Genomic DNA, 20,283 nt, shown 5'->3' with positions numbered 1-20,283 from the left:
GATGCATAAAGTTAGACTTGTGTTCATGGAAATGTGTATGTCACCTGTGTTTGCTATGAGGGTATTTGGATTGATTAGGGTCTTTGGTGATTCAATAAAATGTGGGGGGAAACAGTATAGAAAGCAAACATAGATACCTGAGACAGTGTGGGAGGAGAATGGGAGATGGCAGAGGGTAAGAGATAGGGAATCAAGGATGGGGGAAAAAAGCTAAGCATACAGAAAACAAGAAATGGAAGATCATCTGCTGACAATAACATGTTTGTTGATGTGCTTGATTGAGACAATATACAGTGCACTCTGGATGGAAAATCTCATTTTGTATGTTGTAATGATGTACAGTGAATGAATGCAAATAAATAAATTAAAATTTTAAAAAATCCTGAAAAAAAAATTGGCACAACAGAAATTCATATGGGGCCATCTGGGTATGAGGGAGGGAGGAATTCAACTGTAAAGTGTCTTTCCCAGACAGATTTAAGTGTTCTAGCCTATGTACAGGTAATTCTATGCACAAATGTAACGAGTATTTTGTTTGATTCTGAGAATTCGATGATAATTAAGAAAGACTGCTAATTGAGCAATTACAGTTGCTTGATTATTAATTGTTCAGTGTAGACCACAATAGAAGCACTCAGTCTGATCAAGGAGATAGAGTAAGGGGGCTTTAGACAAAGCAACGGTTTCTGAGAAGACTTAGAGGGTAGACCAGATATAAAGAGGAAAGGGAAACAAAAAAAGAGACAGCAGGCAAAGGAGAGAGGTGAATGCAGAGAACCACAGGTCCAGTTTTGCTGAGCACAGTGTGAGGGGGCAACAGGGTAGAGGCTTCAACAGTACAAAGATCACAAGGCAAATGGCCAGAGGCCAAAAGCCATCCTGTCCATCTGAAAGACTTCCTGACCATTCCAAAGTACTCTCACACACACACACAAATGCACACCACCAGTGGCTGGCTACTCCTTTCAAAGCCCTTATCATAAGTGTTAACATCTTCAATGTTCACTTTATTCATAATTATCTGATCCCAAGACCACCCCACTCCAAAATGACTGTAAGACTTTGAGGTCAGTTTTGATTAACTGCTGTTAATTTTGATTGTTGCCTAATTCTTAGTGCCTAGACAGTGCCTGGCACATAGTAGGTAGTCACTGAATGATGATGGACTTAGAGCCAAGTTAAAGAGTTTAGACTCTATTCAAAGAGGGCTAGAAAAAGATTAACAAGAAAATGGCACATATGATCAGACTGAAATTTAGAAGATGACTTGGCTGAAACACAGACTAAAGGGATGGCAAGGTGCAGGGAAGCAGAGAGAAGGAGAAGCAGAATGGATTCACTTATAAAATGGAACTGGCATCATATGGCAAAGGGAGAGGGCAAGGGAGCAATTTCCAGATTGCTGGCTTGGTATCCACTTACTGAGAAGTGGAGGCTGGAGGGAGCTTTGGGTTCATTTTGCTGTGTTTCACTGATGCAAGGTGATAAGAAATGTTCAATGATCACTTAGGGAGCAAAGAGTGACTCACCATTTGACAGAGGGCCACTCACTGGAGAGCCTTATGAACCTTCCTTATGAAGGAAGCTGAGCCTTATTCTGCAGACCATGAGGTAGTATTGAACGGTTTTTAGTTGGAGAAAGACAGATCAGTTCTGTGTTTTAGAAAGATCAGTCTAGTGGAGGTGTGAGGATAGTTTCCATCCAACAAGAAAGCGTAGAAACTAGTTAACAAAGCATTTCAAAAAAGATTTCAGAACTGCTGTTTCACAGAAAATTTAAATTACTTTCTCATAATATAATATGTTCAGTCATTTTTTTTTGAGAAAGAATTTTTTTTTGCTATAGAGCATAGTCACTAGAGAGCCAGAGAGACAGAAAATTAAAAATCACACACACCCACCCCTCCCGGGGAGGGGGATGGCCATGCTGCAATCCCTTCTCCTCCAGTCTCCTCTTGGGATCTTGGGTACATATGCACACACACCTGGCATGAGTTTTAAATCACTGGGTCCAGGACTTAAAACACAATCTACTACATGGGAATCCAGCAACATAACCATTATGCCATCTGCTGGTCCCTATGTTTAGTAATTTTATATTGTGTTTTTATATGCATTGTCATTCTTCCAAATATGTTCTAAAAATATTGTTAAGTATAGAAGCTTATTTTTTAAATGAAATCACAAAACCAAAATATCTCTGCTAAACTGATTGCATTATGCAAAGTCCTAAGATTCAGTCCTAAGAAGAGGTCTTGTACTACAAAATAGATCTCACTTATGCTGCATCACTTGAGATTAGAAACTTCACCTGAAAAGAAGACCTTTTTTTTTCTATAGAGCCAATGTGTTTGCCAGAAATACAAAGAGAAACAGAAAACAGAAAGAAAGAATTCATCCTCCATTGAGGATGGCCAAGCCACAATCCCTTCTCCTCCATTCTCCTCATGGTATGCTGGACACAGATGCACACACGCCAGGCAGAGTTTAAGCCACCGGGCCCGGGACTCGAACCGCGGTCAACTACTTGGGAGTCCAGAAACATAGCCATTATGTCAATACTGCTCCCAAGGAGAGCCATTTTGTCCCACAAAGCTATTCTTAAGGATCTCTGTAGTGTTTTACTAGATGTCAACATTGTCGGCTTATTAAACTGAAGTTGAATTTTTATTTCAGAGAGAAATAATCTTATTCAGAGCCTATAAGAAATAAAAAGTCTTTTACAAATAAGGAAAAAACCTTAACACAAATATCCACCATGATCTGGGAGGCCCAATCTCTGTTATTCATTGAAAACAAACCTAGGGACAAGCCAATGGCATGGTGGCTAAAGCATCTGGATTTCACATGGCTGAACATACTGTTTAAATCCCAGACCTGATGGCTTGAGAAACATGCCAGGTGCATGTGCGTGTGTGCCCAAAATCTCCAAAAAAGGGAGAAATGGAGAAGGGATTGTGGTATGACCATCCCCATGGGTTATGCTTTCTCACTTTCTCTCTCTCTGTGTCCTACTGAGCAGGGAGAACATCCTCTAGGAAATTTGAAAAAGAAAAAGAAAGAGAGACCAAGGAAAAAAAGCAAGAAAGAATGAAAGGAAGAAAGACAAACCAACAGGGAAAAATTCTAAATTTCTGCCACCAAACTTAGATCCACTAAATTAAAGTAAGGGCAGGGTGGAATAAGGCATTAAAGTAAGGTAGGTGTAGCTTTAGGGAAGGCTCTGTCACTGTGGAGAGTGAACCTGGCTCCAGTACTGACTCCTGTGTTTGGAAGGGTGGCTGGGGCCTGGAAGGCTCCTACACCAGCAGAGAGCAAAGAAACACATGAACGACATCAATAAGGGAAGAGGCACTTGCTTGGTGGCTGCAGGGCAGGTAGGTGATCAAAGAGATGTTCAATGAGCTGGAGGGGGTAGCTTGGAAGTTCATCCCTATTGTAACTGTCTTACTTATACAACTGGAGGGGAGCAGGTAGGAGAAGGTAGTAGACCCAGGCCTACAGTGAAAATGCAAATTTTGATTTGCCAGAACAGTCAACAGCCATGGACTTCTTGCTGTTGCAGAGCACCACTGGCAGGTTCTCAGCTATTCTCAGCTGTTCCTCACAAAATAACCTCCATGTCAATCGTTGTGTGCTAAGACCTCAGGTTACAAGGAGAAATAGCCTTCTTTCAGTGTGGCTTCCGCAGGCCCACTGTACATGGCCACGTAGACTGGGCCTAGCACAACTCCAGGGGGAGCTATTCCTGTAGTCCCCAACACACATAGCAGCCCTGGAATTGTGCGTGAGGTAGCCTTGGTGACGGCCTGCTCTGGGTGAGCTGAAAATCCCTCCTGAGTGCTGGGTAGTCTGTGCTCTTTGCTGGAAGCTCAAATGTGTTGTTCATGTGTTTCTTTGCTCTCTGTTGGTGTAGGAGCCTTCCAGGCCCCAGCCACCCTTCCAAGCACAGCAGTCGGTACTGGAGTCAGGCTCACTCCCCACAGTGACAGAGCCTTCCCTAAAGCTCCTCCTAAAGCTGCCAGCTCCTCCAGCCTGCACTCCTCTCTGATGGTACCTGCCACCTCATGCCTGTCCAGTTAAATGGCTCTTGCATTTTCTCTTTTACTAGCACAGAAATTCCCTGTATATGATTCCCATTGCTGCTGTAATAAATTACCACAAATTTACTGGCTTTAAACAACAACAAAAAATTAGTATTCTACAAGTTCTGGGGGTCAGAAGTCTGAAATCAGTCTCCTTGAACTACAATCCGAGTGTCTGTGGGGCTGCATTCCTTCTGGAGGCTCTAGACCAGAATCCCTTCCTTGCCCTTCCCAGGATCCCTTGCTGTGGCCCTCAGCCGGCAATCACAGCACTCTGACCTTTGCTTCCCTTGTCACACTGTTATAGATAGATATTCTGAGCAAGGAGTCCCAATATGCAACAAAGGGGACATCAGACACATCAATCACTATTACCAGGGATTGAGCTAGACCCCCTAGCGCCAAGAGAGAAGAGGTAATCTACTTTTTTCTTCTCTCCTGCTATTCTGCATATGCATATGGAAATTCTCTGGGATATTTGGTCAACATCCCACTTTCCACTCAGGGCAATACGTTGATATGAGCAGAATCAACCCTATACAGATGCTCATAGCTTCAAAGTCCATACCGGGCATGCAATAATCAAATTTCTCACCTGGCAAGAAGTACACAAGCACAGATAAAAGCCCATAAATGCAAACAAAGGAACCAGCTACAAGGACAGATCTTCCTTCCTAAGTATTCATGACAAGACCCCACCATAAAGGGAACACCTAACCCCATTCCCAGGGCAGTTGTCCTCACGCAGTTATCCACTCACGTGTCTTTCTGGCATGGAGTGCATTCTTTTCTGTCAAAAATCCTCAACTTCCTTTTAAAAAATTCTTTTGTACCTTACTCATGTTTGTGGTTTTTCATTCTGCATTTCTAGGGAGGCCTGAACCCAAGGAACTGAGTATTTCACACAGCTCTGACTGACTCTCTTGAATCCCTCTTTTCAGACCCTGTGATTACATTTAGGACCCATCCAAAATAACCCAAAACAATAACCAAAATAATCCAAAATAACCCAACTCAAAATCTTGAACTTAATCACACTTGCAAAGTGTCCTTCCCATGTAAAGCAACATATTCACCTGTTCCAGGTGTAGGATGTGAACATCTTTGGGGGTGGCTTTTCTGCCTGTCACTCCCCAGCCACACTTTGTCATTCAGTCGCCCATATTTATTGGGCACCTATTATTTGTAGGTCACTGGTCTAAGTGCTGTGAATACAGATGTCAATAAGGCTGGACAGTGGCACAGCAGTTATATGTGATGCTCCACGAGGCTGACTCAAGATGGGAAAGTTCTGGGTTTGCATTCAGAAACCACCCTAGGTACACAGGGCATGATCTGGGGCTGGCTAAGGCTGGTGGTAGATTGTGATGTCAAGACACTGTTGGGAATGCTGTCTCTTTGCCTTTCAGCCTCTCTCATTCATGGGAGAAATACATATAATAAACATTAAATATAAATACAATAAATAAATAAATAAGATAGTAGCATTGGAAAGGGCCCAGGAGCAAAGGTTATGAGTTCCTTTTGTGCTTTGTATGACCAGTACAGCCCTATTTAAAAAAAAAAAAAAAAGAATTAAAACCAGGAGACTATATAAAAATCTAGAATTCTTGGTTTCTCTGGAAAATCAGGTGAGCAGGCCACCTTGGGCCTATTCACTTCCACAGTACAGCAACCATGCATGGAGTGTGGATGCTCTGACAATGCACTCCCCACCTGGGACCACCATCCAGTCCCTGTCACCCCGTCACACCAGCTGCTACTTCACTCACTCTGACTCACTGGCTCCTGAAAGCGTTTGAGTTTGGACACCACAGCTTTGGGACAGAGATGGTCAAGAGGGGTACCAAGATACTGACTGGGGAGCCAAAAGAAAATATTAGGCCCTCTGGGGTCGTTGTCATCTAAAAGTATCAGAGCTGAAGACTTCGCATCTCTGACGTACAAGCTCATAGTCATTCTGCCTTTGTTTGTATCTGAGCCAGTCACGTGTTCACTAGCTCATGGGCAAGTCTCCTGAGGGAAGAGTCAGAGTTCCACAATGCAGAAGTGTTGACTCTGGCACCCCGTCTCTCTCTCTCTCTCCACTCAGTGATACACCACATTCAGGTTTTCCTGGATAACTGGGTTACCAACTACATTTCATCACTGTAACTAAACAAAGTCCACTCCAAAAGATCAGATGCTTAAAGCAGTCCTGCAAATAAACCATAGGTTTAACATAGCCCCCTCCTTATTAACCTCCCCTCATCCACACTTTCACTTTACTTGGTCTCAGTTACCCACAGTCAGCCAGGGTCAGAAAATATGAAAGAATGAGACCAGCAGTTAGCGTAACGGCTATGTCGCTGGACTCCCACCTAGTCGACCGTGGTTTAAGTCCCAGACCCGGCAGCTTAAACTCATGCCAGGCACATGTGCGTGCGTGCCCAAGATCCCAAGAAGAGAATGGAGGAGAAGGGATTGTGACTTGGCCAACCCCCCGGGGGGGGGGGATTTCTCGCTTTCTCTCTCTGTCTCTATCTGTCTTTCTGGCAAGTGCACGCACCCTATAGCGAAAACCTCTCCAAAAAAAAAAGAAAATATGAAAGAAAATTCTAGAAATATACAGTCATAAGTTTAAATTGTGTACTATTCAGAGAAGTGCTCTAATATTGCAAGCCATTCCACTCCATCCCCCCACCTTCCATCCCAGGAAATGAATCATTCCTTTGTCGGGTGTATCCACGCTGTATATGTTACCCCATTACTCAGTACCCATCTTGGTTATCAGCTCAAGTACCATGGTGTTGCAGTGCTTATATTCAAGTAACCCCTATTTTACTTATTAATAGCCCCAAAGCACAAGAGTAATGATGCTGATGTATTGTCATAACTGTCCTATTGTATTGATAGTTATTGTTAATCTCTTACTGTGCTTAATTTACAAATTAGACATTAAACTAGATCTGGAAAAAATAGTATCTATAGGGTTCGGTACTACCTGCAGTTTTAGGCATCCCATGAAAGGTCTTAGAATGCATTCTCTGCAAATAAGCGGGGAATAAGATATATAATGAAAGGACCAGTAAGAAAAAGGAACAAGTAGTACCAACACTTTCATGCCTGGACAAGGTCTTCCCCAGCCTTGTTACAATGCAAAATAATAACAGAGAAATAGCCAAAGACATCTGACATGAAGGGAGTCAAAAAATGAGAAATTATTACACTACTGAAAACATGGGTTTACTGTGTATATTGTACCTTGAGAAAGTGGCTAGTAAGAGTAGTACTGATAATGACTTACAAGTAGGGATATACTAGATGTGAAAGTTACAGATATTTTTACTGAGACCCTATCTTTCTACCAGACAAAAGAGGCTTCTGCTGTTGTAAGACACCCTGTGTCCTCCAAGGACTGAAAGCAGTGCTCACCCAAGTGTCTGACAATTCGATTCCTCCAGATAACAGTCTGAATCACCCAAAGAGATAACGTCACACATCTGGACACTCAAGAAAATATTCCTTCCAGTACCCCAAACTAGATTTTGGTAAGACATAGGCATCCAATATTTGTCATGCAATCAGAGCCAAGGATGAAGAACTTGTTAAAAGACGTGTTAAAATATGTGCTATGAAACTCCTTATTCAAGAAATCTCCTTTATCCACATTTACTACCTCTAAGCAAATATCTAAGACCCGTTAGCTCTTACCCAAGTTAATTGCAAGTATGAGGAAAAAGGAGGGTAATGAACAGGAAAGGACAGAAATGAGTATTTACCAATTGGTTCTCAGGCTTCCAGGCCATCTTACATAGTATTTTGTCCAGGCCTCTGTGAGGAAGCTATTATCATCTCAGTTTTACAGAAGAAAAATCACCACCCAAAGAAGTAAACTGACTTCCCCAAAGTCACTCAGAATATACAATGGCCCGCAGATAGAAGTCCAGTCCATCTAACTCCAAAGCCAAGAGCTTCCTGTCGCTGATGTTGACCATTAAGGTCACCAGCTCCTCCCTCATCACCACTCAATCTGTCCCCCAGCACCACTCACGGCTCTCTCAGATCTCCCTGGACTGCAGTCACATTGTCCTCCTCCCAGCCATGCTGCACCAGCCCCAGGCCTCCAGTTCCCAGGAAGGGGCAAGGAAGGGGACAGTAAAAGCTTCAAAACGGAAGGAAGAACCTGAGGAAGGAGCAGAGCTGGAGACAAAACCCTCTCTCCACCTGGATAGGGAAAGGATGAGAGTCCACCGCAGGGGCCCCTCATGCCCTGGAACCTTACTCCCAAGCTCCTAATGAAACCATCCAGCACTGTTGGCAAGCAATGCTGGTTATTTGCCCTTGCCTAAAATGCAGAAAAGAAGTCTTCAAATAATACTAGAGAAACAAGGCCTTTGACTGAGAATGTGTTCTCTAAAAACGTCTAGTAGAAAGACTTTTGTTGAACTGAATTAAATTTTAAAGAGCTGTAGAGGATAGGAAGGCCCAAAGTATAGGGTTCAATCATGTAAAAAGTCTAAATAATTATGTTCTTAGAAATATTTAATGCCTGAAAAGAGCCATGGAAATGTAAAGCGCAGCTATCTAATTGCACCCAGAAAACTCAATGTGGAAGGGCAGATATGTGGAGGACTTATGGGACAATGGGCCAGTGGCCACAGAATCTCCCAGGTGAGTTTAAGGTCCCCAGATCGGTGATGGTCACGTGCAGTCGGGTAACCCGCACAAGGGACAGAACTAAAACAGAAGCGGAAACAACAGGAATCATTCACCCTGCTCCTTGGAGGCCATGTCAGGAGGCCTTTTTCAACTCCAAAGCCTGCGGGAGGGCCCCGCGGAGCTGCGGAACAGGCCCGGACTGGGTTCCCGGAACTGGCCTAGCCCGGGAGCTGAAATTTGCCGGGGCTGAGCGGAGGCCACTGCGCAGGGCGGAGCAGTCTCCTCCCGCAGCCGACCCGGCCCGGAAAGGCCTGGCCGAGAATCACAAGCCCGGTCGCCCCGGGACGTTTCCCACGCACCGCACCCGCCCGGCGCCGCGCTCTCGGAGCACACAAGGGGCTCCTGCCGGCGCCCTCCTCCCGGCTCGCCCACGGCTCCAAGCGGGCTCCACGCGCGGCCGGCCGGGGAAGGGATGGGGAAGGGAAGTTTAGGGCGCGTACCTCCGAGCGCCCCGCAAGCCCAGCAGAGCCCCAGGCAGGTGGCGAGCAGGACGAGGCGGCGGGACCCGAGCCGCCCCATCCCGCCGCGATAGCCCAGCACCTGGCGCTGGGCCCCGGGCGGCGGCCAAGCTACCTGCGCCAGCCCCTCCTGGCTTGCCGCCCGGAGCTGGGCAAGGGGGCGCCGCCCCCAACCAGCTCGGGGGCTGGACAGGGGCGAGGAGAGCCTTTTCTAACTTGCTGCTGTCTCCCCCCTTCAGCTCGCCCCCTCGCTCCCGCATCCACTGAGCCAGCCGGGCCTTTATCCTCCCACTTCCCCAGCGGCTGATGGAATCAGATCCAGCTGGTGCAGGGGCTCCCCAGGCTCCAAAGGGGTCGGGAGTACATGGCCACCGCCCTGCCCGGCCCAGATCTACGATGGAGTTAAGTGGGCCCGCGAGCAGGTGACTGTGACAAATCGAGAGGGAGCATTGCAGACTGGAGCGTTAGTGGGGGGAGAAGAATCCCTGGATAAGGTAGACGCGAACCGGGCCTTGAGGCAGCCGGTTCCCGACGAAGGTGAGCTTCAGGAGGGCAGGAGTTCGTTTACCTTATTGCAATCCTCCAGGGTATGCTTGGTGCCTGGGCATCAGAAAGTACTTGTTGGGTGAGTGAGCAGACAAGGAGGAGATAATCCGCTTCTCCGGACCACATTTCCTCCGCCGTGTTCTCTGCAACAATGTACAAATGCCAGAGCGTGTACTACAGGACAATCACTCAATGCTAGTGCGGTTTTGTTCCCAATAACCTTTAAGTTGTCTTCCTTTTTTTTCAATTCTGTAATAATGTGCTTTTTAAGCATAGAGTTAAATTTGGACCTTCTGCATATCATCTGTGAGGCCACTGTTTTTTCTGAGCAGATTTATTTTATCTACCCTGCTATCCTCCATAATTGTGGGAACCTCACCCACTTTGACCCCTACCCTGGCCCTCACCTCCTGCAGAAAAATGGGAGTTGGCCTCTACTTTCATGATCTTTCCAGGTCACAGGAATGATCAAAGAGTGGGCACTTGACCCAAACAGAGCCAAGTTCCAACGTGAAGATTTTCAAGGACAGCTTCCAAGGGAAAAAGAGTCTTCTCCTCTCTGGAAGGGAGGCCAAGCCCTTGGCGTCTTTGAAGAAGCTAGCATCCAGTAAGAGAGCAGCCACAGAGAAGAGGTGCAGCACAGGCTTTGGGTCTGCCAGCTCCATCCTGGAGGCCAGTTGTATCTTTATCCTTTCTGGCTTTGATTACATGAGCCAGGTAAGTTCCCCTTTTAACCCAAACTAGCTCAAGTTACAAGTTCCCCTTTTAATTCAAACTAGTTGAGTTTCATTACGTGTAGCTGAAATAACCCTTTCAATTTTAGTCAACGCATGACTTATAACCTCATTAACTATGATTAATGTTCTGTAGTTCATAAATGTGCAAGCCTGTCGATGAAAAGCAGACTTCCAGCTGACCAGTGATGGACTCTAGCATGATGTCAAGGATGTTCCATCCTTGGTACTTATGATTACCTTACTTGCTATGGGCTTTCTCCTGCAAGCACCTGCAGCTCTCTGCACACGGTCTTAGTCAATGCAGGTCATGCTCAGTCCACATATGCCCAAGACATGCCAGAAATGAATGCTCACAGGGGCAGCCTTCAACCATAATGAAAGTGATTTGGTGGGTAAATATCTAAGCTTCCTTGACCTGGGGTGGGAAAACTCTAAGCGGTTTCCTAGAAGACTGAGCTCCATGGCATTGACCTACTTATTAACATGAGTACTTGGTGAGACCTCTTCCTGGTACTCAGTCACAAAACCAAAAAACGATGGCGCTGAAAGGAGTTTTCAAGACTGATCTAAAAGCAGTGGTGTTATGGTTAAGAGCCCAAACTTAGCACAGGTGCCCTAGGACAAGTCCCTTAGACTCTCTGAACCTTGGTACCATGCCTGCCACATTATTTCTTATCTGCAAAATGTGCATAATAATAGTTTCTATGTCATAAAGTTGTTGTTTCTTCCTTCTTATAATATGGAAATCATGCCAAATCTCTACATAATCCTTTTAACTTTAGCATTCTTAAGTTCACATTCTAAACAAATGGAAAATCTCTCTACAAGGGATAAATTAATAAACCCAGAGTTGGCCCTATTCCAAGCCAACTGTCCTATCTTGACAGCCTGAAAAGCATGCTGGGCAGTTCATAATCTTGTAATAAAAATCTGCCCTAGGCTGAGAGGCCAGTCAGCTCAGGCTGACCCAGAGATGCAGAAATTCTCCTGGCAGGCTCTAGTATCCACAAAAATCTAAAAGCACAGGAAATACAGAAATTCCCTTGAGAAGTTCACATTGTTACTAATGTCTCCCAATGGAGCTTCTACTCAAGTGTAATCTCTGGCTAAGAAAATAGGTTTTTTGTCTTGAAAGACCTGACTACAAATCCTAGCTCAGGTACTAGTAAGTGACATTGGTATGTGACCTTGGGAAAATCACTCAAATTTCTCAGTTGTCTCTTCATGTGTAAAATGAAGATAATCATGCTGATTTCATAGGTAGGTTGTGTGGTTCAGGAAATTCATGAAGCTTGAGTATTGGACATTGTGCCTGTCTCATGTTAGAAACTCACAGGGCCCTGTATGAGCCCAGCTGTGTCAGGCCTCTATGCAACCTCTGAGCATCCTTGGCTAGATGCTCCAGAGAATGAGCCATCTCTTTTCTTCAGGATGGAGTATTTTTTTCTTTACTTCATAGGCTTAACCATATGTACTGCCAAAGACTACTCATGTTATCCATGCTAGTAATTTAAAGCATCCTCTAAATGCTTACAGTTGTTCTGATTTCCTTAGGGCCAAAGAACCCTGGACCAGGTGGGTGGGAGTTGTGGCTCTGGTCCTTGATGTGCGATAAGTTCTATTCTGCATCGGCCTCAGTTTCTTCCCCCTATGAATTGAAAATGATTAAGTTATCTATAAACTTCCTTCAGGGTCAATATTTTTATGATTCTTAAAGGTTATCACTGGCATCAAGACAGTGCCACCATTTAAATAGAGCCCTTTTAATTAGTGCACCTGGAAACTTGAAATGTTTGGATTTCTTTACAAACCAAGGCAGTGATTGTTAATAAACTTGGAGATTTTAATTTAGAAAAATCATCCAAGTGTCAGAAAGAGAAGACGAGGAATTATTTCCCTGTAGAGTACCACTTGCTCCTCTTCTAATTTATCACTTAAGTGCTTCAAAGATTAAATGTAGTCTCTAGCCAATTTCCATGGCAGTTAAGAGGACTCTAGGATAATGAGAAAGTAAGAAGCTCAGTTTCTAGGGAAAAATCCTTTGTTTATGATAACTCTAAGGATGTTTCTTTATTATAGTGTCTGGCCAGGAATTCCACCCACATGAAGGTCACACTCTAATCTAGGTATTTTGGCTGTACTCTCCTGCTGACCCTGAGCAACTGGGCTTATTCTATTCAAATATTGGCCTGAACACTGTCTATTCAGAAATGATATTATAGAACAGAGAACAAATTTAGGGATGTGCATTCATTCAGGGAATGTTCACTGAACTCTTCCAAATGTGAAAGGGAGATGAAATATGTTATAGTTAAGCAGGGGTCAATTAGTGCCCCAGCTTTCAAGGAAGTTGTATTATAGAGAGGGATCTAAGATAGGTACAAGAGTACTTTTAGTAAAAGTGAATTAGAAATTGGGCAAGCCTCTGCACCCAAGGCTCTCCACTGGAACTGTCCAACCCATACACCATTGATAATGTGACTGCCTTGAGTAGCCATGTTTGATTTGGACAATTTCTCATCCTCTAATCCCCGTGTCTGGATCAGGGTAGAGTCCTAATCTAAGGGACATGACCCCAGGGTACAGTGTCAAAGCTGATTCCTTCTCAAAACGTTCAAAGAAGAAGCTTAAAGAATGCAATGACTTGGTGGCAAGTTACAAGTCATGTGGAGATGACATATTCATGAGCACCAGCAGAGAACCATGTCTACCCACACTGTGGAGGAAGGGAGACCATGAGTCAGCAGAGGAAGCTACCTGTTTCATCTTGGCCTTTACCAAGAGAAGATTAACACCACATCCCTGAGGAAAACTGATTAGAAGAGACAGTCGGGAGGCAGCCAGTGGCATAACAGTTAAGGCAGCTGGATTCCACAGGGCCTATTGCAACGTTCCAGTCCTGGATCTGGTAGCCTGAAAACCATGCCAGGTGTGTGTGCATGTGTGCCCAAATGGAAGAGATGGAAGAGAAAAGATTGTCACATGACCATCCCCCATGGAAAATGCTTTCTCACTTTCCTTCTCTCTCTCTCTCTGTGTGTGTGTGTGTGTGTGTGTGTGTGAGCACACATGCCCTCTAGCACATTTTTTTTAAAATGAAAAGCGATAGTCAGAGCCACAAACAGTAGCTGGCTGATGGCTGTCTAGTTCCTGTGAAGCCCAGATGTTCTTCTTGAATTTTACTTCCATGATATTTTTCTGGGTTCTTTCAATAAATATACATTTTACTAGAGCTAGTATACAACTCTAGCTTCCCAGATTCTATTTTATAACTTTCTATATTTTGCCAAAATGCCACTTGATTTCTGTTTTGACCTCCCAATCTGCTATAGATGTGAAACTACATCCAAGTCAATTCAGAGTTTCTCTCCTGTGTCCCCTCCCCCAAATTGAGCTGAAGTTCCATGGAACTTATGTAGTGTCCATACATCAATGATGACTGGAGAAGGGGATGACAGTGGTCTGCTACAAGGCACACTATCCTCTTGGGGATAACCACTGAGACATTCCTCACCCCATGTGACCTTTTGTCATTGCAGGCTTTATGAGAACAGCCTCCATTCCATCTCAATAGACCCATCAGGTGTCAGCAACATTTCCCATTTCTCCTAGGCCACTCTGAATCCTCGAGCCTTTCAAGGTGCAGGCATTCTGTTGGGATGGGTAAAATCCTGGCCACCAACATTTGCCACAAAGACATTTTTCTCTCCTGTAGTCTTCTTGTCTTCCTAGGGTCCATAAATCTAGATGTGGAGGTTGAGCTGTTTACAGGGAGCTCTGACTTCCTTTAGGATCCACTGGTATCTTGTTTCAATCACTTCCTATCTGCCCTGTCTCCCAAAAAGAAAGTCCTTTTCCTCTCAACCTGCTAGACACTGAGCAGGGGGTGCATTGAGTAGATGAAGGTGGAGTTCTAGCCAGCCAGTTGATGAGGACACAAATTCTGAGTTTGATTATTGAAAAATAAAGTTACCTTTATTTTACTCAGCTGTAGGCTGGGACTTGCATTTGCCACATTAAGAGGCCTGTGAAGGAATGCTAAGAATTTTCATGGAAACTAGCCTACACCAAGACTGGTTAACAAATATTTGAGTTTGAGCCAAATGCTTTGAGGCAATGGCTATGACCTCAGTGAGCACTGATGTGTGAAGATGAGGAGGACTCTTAGAAGTCACAGCTAGTTTCTGATAGACCTGTCTTTGAGAGTACCACAGATGCTTTCAATCTCCTGAAAAGTCCACAAAAGGGATTACGAGCACCCAAGATCCTCTGCCCAGACTTCACCCTCCTGCCCCCGCCTGTGCCCCAGATCTAGCAAAGAGCCAGGACAAACCAATCAGCAGCCATGTATATTTGAGTTCTGAGCAGCCCCATTCAGGGATTATGACCACCAAAGACCCTCTGCCCAGACTTTACCCTCCTGACTCCTAGATCTAGCCAGGAGCCCAGTTGGAGACCTTTCTTATTCTCTCTCTCCATCTCTCTCCCTCTCTCTTTAATTAAAAAAAAATAATTAGACTTCTTAGCTCTCTGCTGCTCTTTTGTCTTGCTAATTCCTACCTTCTCCCCTACCCCCCATAGAATAAGCCAATCAGCAGTCATCCATATTTGAGTTCTGAGTGACCCAATTCAGTGATTACCACCACCAAAAACCCTCTGCCCAGACTTCATCCTCCTGACCCCCAGATCTAGCCAGGAGCCAAGTTAGACCACCTTGCTTATTCTCTCTGTCTCTCTCCATCTCTCTCTATATATATATCTTTAATTTTTAATTTTTAAACTTCTTAGCTCTCTGCCACTCTTTTGTCTTGCTAATTCCTACCTTTTTCTCTGCCCCCATAGGACAAGCCAATCAGCAACCATCTATATTTGAGTTCTGAACAGCCTTAGTGTGCTGCACAGTTTTCATTTCTGGACAAAACATTTTTTCCCTTTTTTATTGTTTTTGTCTTTTTTTTCTCTTCTTTGATTTTTTTTCTATTCTTTTCCCTTTTCTTTTTACCTTTCTCACTTTTCTGCTCAACCTCCAAACGTTTTTCTAGCTAGGTCTATGTGCTCAGTAGCCAAATATCTGAATACTTTTAGGTCCAGATTAATCCTCAATTTTCATTGAATCAGCTGTGCAAATGAAGAAAAATGGTACTGTGTAGAGACTGTAGGTAACCTCCTTCTGCATTCCTACGAATGCTCAAATTTAACTCCAAAGTCTGGGGAAAAACGTATAATCTATTAAATGACCAGAAACCACTGCAAAGGCACAAGGAATATGAGAAACCAAGAAAAATATCTCTCCTCTGAAAGAAAAGAATAATTCCTCTTCTTCAACAGAAAATGGAATGGCCAGGCCGCAAACCCTTCTCCTCCATTCTCCTCTGGGATCTTGGGCACACATGCATACTCGCCCAGCATGAGTTTAAGCCACCAGGCCCAGGACTCGAACCATGGTTAACTACATGGGAGTCCAGTGACATAACCATTACGCTAACTGCTGGTCCCAACCATTTTTCTTGAAATAAAAAAAGTATCAAAAAAATTAATGGATTATCTTGCAGAAATTAAATAGCCCCATGGTTTTAAAACTTGGCTTCCCATTAGAAAACTAGGGAGATCTTTTACATTCTGAAAACCAGGCTGCACCTGTTATAGACTGTATATTTTTGTTGCCCCCAAAATTCAGATGTTGAAACCATACCCCCCAGTGGGATGGTATTTGGTTATGGGTCCCTTGGGCAGTAATTGGCTCATAAGGGTAGAACCCTCACAATGGGATTCGTGTCCTTACGAGAATACACACAGAGAGCTTGCTTCCTCTCTGCTCTCTACCATGTGTAGAAGACAATCTGCAAACTAGTAAGATCACCCTCGCCAGAAACTGGCCACATTGGCACCCTGATCTTTGGACTTTTAGCATCTCGAACTGCTAGAAATAAATTGCTGTTGTTTAACAACCCACCCCCACCCAAAAAAAAGTCCACAAAAGTAAGGAAGCAAGGGTGAGTGGAGGCTTCTTAGAGTTTGTGGCAGAGACTGAGTTCTCGGAAACTGGCTAAGGAAAGACCAGGATCTTTTGAGACCTCAGTCAAGGATTCTGCGTTCTCAAAGAATAGAATCTACCTCTCCAAAGAGTTGCACAACTCCCTCCAGCAACCTAGAGGTTGCTTGTTAGCTACAAAACCCACAAAACTCCTTAATCTGACATATACTCAATTACCAGGAGCACAAGCAGGCAGTCTCAAGAACCCGGATAGAAGGAGAATTCTGGCTAGCCCCAAGGGGAGTATTTCCAGGTAGCTGTCAGAGCAGAAAAGGAATGCATTCTCCAAGTAGGAAAGTATTCATGTTTTCTGCCTTCCTTTACTTGTGGTTAAGGAAAATAAACACTTTTAAGAGAATCTACCCCAAAAGAGGATGCAGAATTAATAATGTGGGAACTGGAGCATATTTGGCAGTGGGAGGGGGTGCTTAGGAAACCAGAGGAGGACCAGAGTGGGCTGACTTCCTGCAGAAAGCTGAGCTCATTAAGTACCTCTCTCCTCAGAGGACAGAGAGCCCCTCCAAGGCCCAAGTTTAAATAGTATCTACAAAAAGATTGGAAATAATGCGGCTAAGGAGCAGTTTGAGTAATGACCCTATTATTCAGGGAGGCATCTTTTCATGAAGACACTAAACTACTGATTACGTAAGTAGTGAAAGCGCTTAATCCCAGTTCCACCTCAAGGCAAGTTATTTAACCTTTGTGTTTCAGTTTTATCATCTGAAAACTAAATATAGTGTAGTACGTTCCCCCATAGCGATGTTAGAAGGTTAAATGAGGTCAGCCACATAATATGCTTGACACTTGATGGTAGGTTGCATTGTTTTGTTTTGTTTAGTTTAGTTTAGTTTTGTTTTGTTTTGTTTTGTTTTGAAGAGAGAAATTTTTGCTATAGGGTGCATGTGCTCTCCAGAGAGACAGAGGGAGAGAGACAGAAAGTGAGAAATCACCCATCCCCCCAGGGGGATGGCCAAGCCTCAATCTCTCCTCCTCCATGCTCCTCTCAGGATTTTGAGCAGGCACGCACATGTACCCAGTGTGTGTTTTAAGCCACTGGGTTCGGGATTCAAACCGTAGTCAACAATGTGGGAGTCCAGCAATATAACCATTTAGCCATCTGCTGGTCCTAATAAGTTGCATTTTGACTATTGGTTCTTTCAGTTGTCTTTAAGCCCAGTGTGAGAGCCCTTCTTTAAATACGACTTTCCAAAGACATGCATAGATCAAGGGGAAAAGAAAATAGCTGGGCACAGAAATTTTTTTTTATTTAAAAATTAATACTGCCTCACACTAGTTTCCTTGCAAGGAACAGAACCCCACTAGAGGGCACTTGACTGAAACTAAAGGACATGTATGATGAATAGGAGGAGAGTAAGAGCCCTTTTGGGTATTTGAGCTGGACTGTGAAGACTGGAGATGGCTAAGAGGGCCCAAAAGACAGAGGGACATGAAGACTTGGTGCAACTTGGGTTCCAGGGATAACAGGCAAAAGACTGAGTTCTGAAGAGAAGAGTAGCATTTTGGTATGTCAGGTGTTTGTCTAACTTCTCAGGCTTGTTCACTTTATCTCCACCATGTACAAGCAAGAGTTCACTCCACCAGTAATACCCTCGCAATGTGTCTAGTTTTCTAGTTTCCTTCTTCTGATTATTTTTTTAATTGCAAAAGGGCATGGCCACTTGCCAGAGAGAAATAGAGACAGAGGGAGAGAGAAGCCCCTAGTGGGAATCATGTTGCAATCCCTTCTCCATTTCTCCATTCTATCAAGATTTTGGAGACACATGCACATGCTGTTTTTCAAGCCTCCAGGGCCAAATTTGAGCCAGGATCAACTGCGTGGGATCCAGCTACCTAACTATTAGGCCATGAGACAGGCACTCTCCTCACTTTCTTGGACTTAAGATTATCCTAGGAATTGTGAAAGGCAATTTCAAATTGATAAAATAGACTGGAAACCAGGATAGTGCCTTGATACATCCTATCATCTTATTCCCCAATAAGAGCAAAGTCTTTACTTGTCACTGATAGAAGGGACAGCAACTGTCATCCAAGAAAACAGTGTGGGCCAGGACTGGGTTCTCTCTGATGGAGACTAGGACAGTCTTGGGACTGAGGCTTACCTCCCAGGTAGCTCCTCATCCTTGGCCATGCTCACTCACCAGGCAGCAAAGTCTTTCTGTCTTGGCCAACTTCCTCAGGGTCGTCTGCTATCCCTTCTTTTATTCTCTCCTCCTTTCCCCAGCTCTAGTCACTATTTCATCTAATATTTTGCCTAATAAAGGATAGTGTGTGTGTGTGTGTGTGTGTGTGTGTGTGCAAGAGGGCTCTTGTACTCATCAGACAGAGAGGGACAGAAAGAAAGCACACACCCCCCATAGGTGCAATCCCCTCTCCTCCATTTCTCCATCTTCTTGGGATTAGGGACATGCACATGTTCCTGGCCTGTTTTCCAGCTGCTGGTCTGGGATTCCAAAGCAACAGCCATGTGGGATCCAGCTCTCATAACCACTAGGCCATGGAGCCAGTTCCAGAATAGTCTTTTTAATCTGGAGAAAAATCTTTCTCCCCTCTGCTTTTGTTCATTGTCTCACAGAAGGGTGCAGCTGGGAGAAAGAAGTCAGAGCCCTTAAACTACTGTAGTTTTGTATTTGAAAAACCATTATTGGCATCATAGGCACAAAGATAACCACTCATTTGAATGGCAAATGAAAGGGTTCCCATGAAGAGAAAAACACCAATATTTCAAGCTACTATTTCAGACACTTCTTTCTGGTTACATGACAACAGTGTGGGTAAGGCTGGCTGGCCTCTTCGGACACTTCTAGAATCCAGAGTTCAAGTAAAAATAAAAAAGAAAAAAGTATTTAGAAGCATCTTCAACTTTGAGTTTAGCTTATCTAGGGATAGTTCATAGGGCCTAAACTTACCTGAAGGCTGGTATATAGTCAGAGACAAGAGAACCAGAAAAGTGCAAGGTGTCTGAACCTAAAAGAAACGAAAGTTTCAACAAGTGATTGTGGTCCCAGAGATGAACCAGAGAAGAGGCCTGGAGTGGTCTCTGGTAATGCAGAGGATGAGGACAAAAGTCAGTTGACAGTAGAGTTAATCAAGGAGGGGTAAGATCCTGGAAGATGGCAGTATGATATACACTTGAGGAATTTAACTTCAAAATATCTTCATATCACATCTGGTTATCATTTTACTTTGCTACCAGAAATACATGACTTACCATTGAAGGAATGGTGAGAAAAATGGTATTTTGATTTTGATACTATCATTTTGATAGTATATGACTTGATGGAATTATGGAAGTTTTTTTTAGTAACACATAAAGATGGTTCTTCTCTGTAGCCACATGGGAATTTTGTAGCCTTCCTACAACTGGTGAATCTGTTGCTTTCAATTGATTCATCTCTTGCTCAACTTTGCTTAAAATCGAGTCTTCATCAGGCCATAGGCTGTGATGTGAACCACCCACCAAGCAATGTGTGGGCCTACATAACCAGCTCTGAGTGGTAAGTGGCTCCCCACATATTCACCCACAAAGCCATATGGAGTCAGACCACACTTGGAGGCCCAAAACTCTGGGATATTTAATGGACATTTAATTCAAGGACTTTTCAGCAACAGGAAAAAAAAGAGACTGCCTCCACCACCTTTCCCGGCTGAAAAGCCCCAGAGACTCAGACATAACACCAACAGGCACCAGGCCTCATTAGGGA

General features: G+C 44.1%; 1 protein-coding gene and 1 long non-coding RNA gene across 2 annotated transcripts in view; one reads left to right on the top strand and one right to left on the bottom strand.

The window, feature by feature from the left end:
* The window catches only part of LOC102487666 (chondroitin sulfate proteoglycan 4), a 79,394-nt gene extending 70,058 nt beyond the window's left edge, over nucleotides 1-9,336 (bottom strand). Inside the window, exon 1 of the mRNA XM_027772057.1 lies at nucleotides 9,227-9,336. Coding sequence (XP_027627858.1) covers nucleotides 9,227-9,305 — 79 coding nt within the window. The 5' untranslated portion in view covers nucleotides 9,306-9,336. The remainder of the gene's footprint in view (nucleotides 1-9,226) is intronic.
* A 336-nt stretch (nucleotides 9,337-9,672) lies between these two features.
* Nucleotides 9,673-20,283, top strand: part of LOC102469413 (uncharacterized) — a 57,936-nt gene continuing 47,325 nt past the window's right edge. Inside the window, exons 1-2 of the long non-coding RNA XR_334622.1 lie at nucleotides 9,673-9,781; nucleotides 10,246-10,507. This is a non-coding gene — a long non-coding RNA (uncharacterized LOC102469413). The remainder of the gene's footprint in view (nucleotides 9,782-10,245; nucleotides 10,508-20,283) is intronic.

The sequence above is a fragment of the Tupaia chinensis genome, unplaced genomic scaffold (assembly GCF_000334495.1).
Source record: "Tupaia chinensis unplaced genomic scaffold, TupChi_1.0 Scaffold000251_1, whole genome shotgun sequence".
Lineage (NCBI taxonomy): Eukaryota > Metazoa > Chordata > Mammalia > Scandentia > Tupaiidae > Tupaia > Tupaia belangeri.
Note: the sequence above shows the minus strand (reverse complement) of the source record. Positions and strands in the feature narration are given on the sequence as shown.